The sequence below is a fragment of the Pygoscelis adeliae genome, unplaced genomic scaffold (assembly GCF_000699105.1).
Source record: "Pygoscelis adeliae isolate BGI_AS28 unplaced genomic scaffold, ASM69910v1 Scaffold346, whole genome shotgun sequence".
NCBI classification, from domain to species: domain Eukaryota; kingdom Metazoa; phylum Chordata; class Aves; order Sphenisciformes; family Spheniscidae; genus Pygoscelis; species Pygoscelis adeliae.
In genome coordinates, this window is record NW_008824902.1 from 267,308 (window position 1) to 268,757 (window position 1,450).

Genomic DNA, 1,450 nt, shown 5'->3' on the forward strand with positions numbered 1-1,450 from the left:
CCCGGCTGTGGCCCCGCCATGTGGGGCAAGTGTCCGCCCCCCCCCCCCGAGGTGACCCCAACGCTGCTCCTCCTCCCCAGGCCCACAGCGGGCAGGGACCCCCCTCTCTCTTCCAAACCGGGGTGCAGAGAGAGGGGCCTCATGTTCACGGGCTTTGTAGCAATCACCTTCCCTGGCGCTGAGCCTGGGAGGAGGACCCAGGGCACAAACCCCCTGGATGCCCCCTCCCAGCTCCAGTAAGGCCAGCAAGTTCCCAATAAGTTCCCATTTCCCCAGCCAGAGCACCACAGGGGTGGAAACCGTTCTGCATTCCTTCTGGTCGCTGTGCACGGGCCAGAGGTGGGGTGCGGAGAGCTCAGCCCAGGGTGGAGGTGGCCACGGGTCCAAAACTGCCTGGGGAATGAGAAACCCCTTCCAACTGCTGAGTGCTGGGGGGCAGCAGGGCTGGGGCAGGCACCCTGTCTCCCACCCCACAGGGGGTCCTCTGGGTCTGGCAGCCCCCTGAGGAGCAGGGCAGAGGCAGGAGCACCCTTTTTTGACAAATGCCTTTATTTGCTACTGGATAGAGGTCTATTGCACAGCAGCCCGGAGGCTGCGGGGCACGCGGCCCTGCCCCTGCTCAGTGCTGGACGCGGCGGATGGATTGAATCTGGTTGGTGTGGGCCTTGCTGCTGTATTCGTTGTACTTCTTGAACTCGCCGTTCTGTCTGTCCCGCTCCAGCACGTACTGGTATCCCATCCCATCCCATCCCATCCCATCCCATCCCATCCCATCCCTCTGCTTGCCCTGGGAGAGCAGGGACAGAAAACACCCCATGGCTTGGATTTTCAAAGGAAGGGGGGCAGGCAGGCACCCCTCCTTTTTGGGATCTCCTTTCCCCATCCCTGGGGCTATGCAGGAGTGAGGTGCTCGCTGACCCCCTGCTCTCAGCCCCCACCACCCCCCTCCCCGCCAGCGGGACTCACGCTCCAGCGTTCACTTTGATGGATGCCACCTCCTTGTTGCCCCAGCCCATGGCCTGCAGCGAGGGGTAGTCGTCACTCAGCTCAAACTTGTGCCCCTGGAAGTTCTCTGCCTCATAGAGGATGACTTTGCTGTCGTTGTGGTTCTGCGGAGGGAGAGAGCTGGGGGTCAGTGTGGATGGGGTGGCTTGTGCAGGGATAGAGGATGTGGCATCAGGAGGACACGCACCAAGGCACCGTGGGAGGCCTGGGACCATGCCCAGCTTTGGTGCAAGGCATGGGGATGTCCTGCAGCCTGGCACCCCCTCACCGGGACACCCCAGGGCTGCCCAGAGGATGCTGCTCTCACGCCCCTGTGGTCCCAATGCACAGCTGCTGGTGAGGGTGACAGTGGCCACATCCTCTGCACCCACATGGGCTCCTGCCCTCAGCATCCTCACGCTCCCCAAGGCTGCAGGAGGATTTCAGGGCAAGGCAGGCCGCTGAG

General features: G+C 63.2%; 1 protein-coding gene across 1 annotated transcript in view; it reads right to left on the reverse strand.

The window, feature by feature from the left end:
• Positions 1-531: 531 nt before the first annotated feature.
• Positions 532-1,450, reverse strand: part of CRYBA2 (crystallin, beta A2) — a 4,840-nt gene continuing 3,921 nt past the window's right edge. The window contains exon 4 of the mRNA XM_009324849.1: positions 532-776. Coding sequence (XP_009323124.1) covers positions 620-776 — 157 coding nt within the window. The 3' untranslated portion in view covers positions 532-619. The remainder of the gene's footprint in view (positions 777-1,450) is intronic.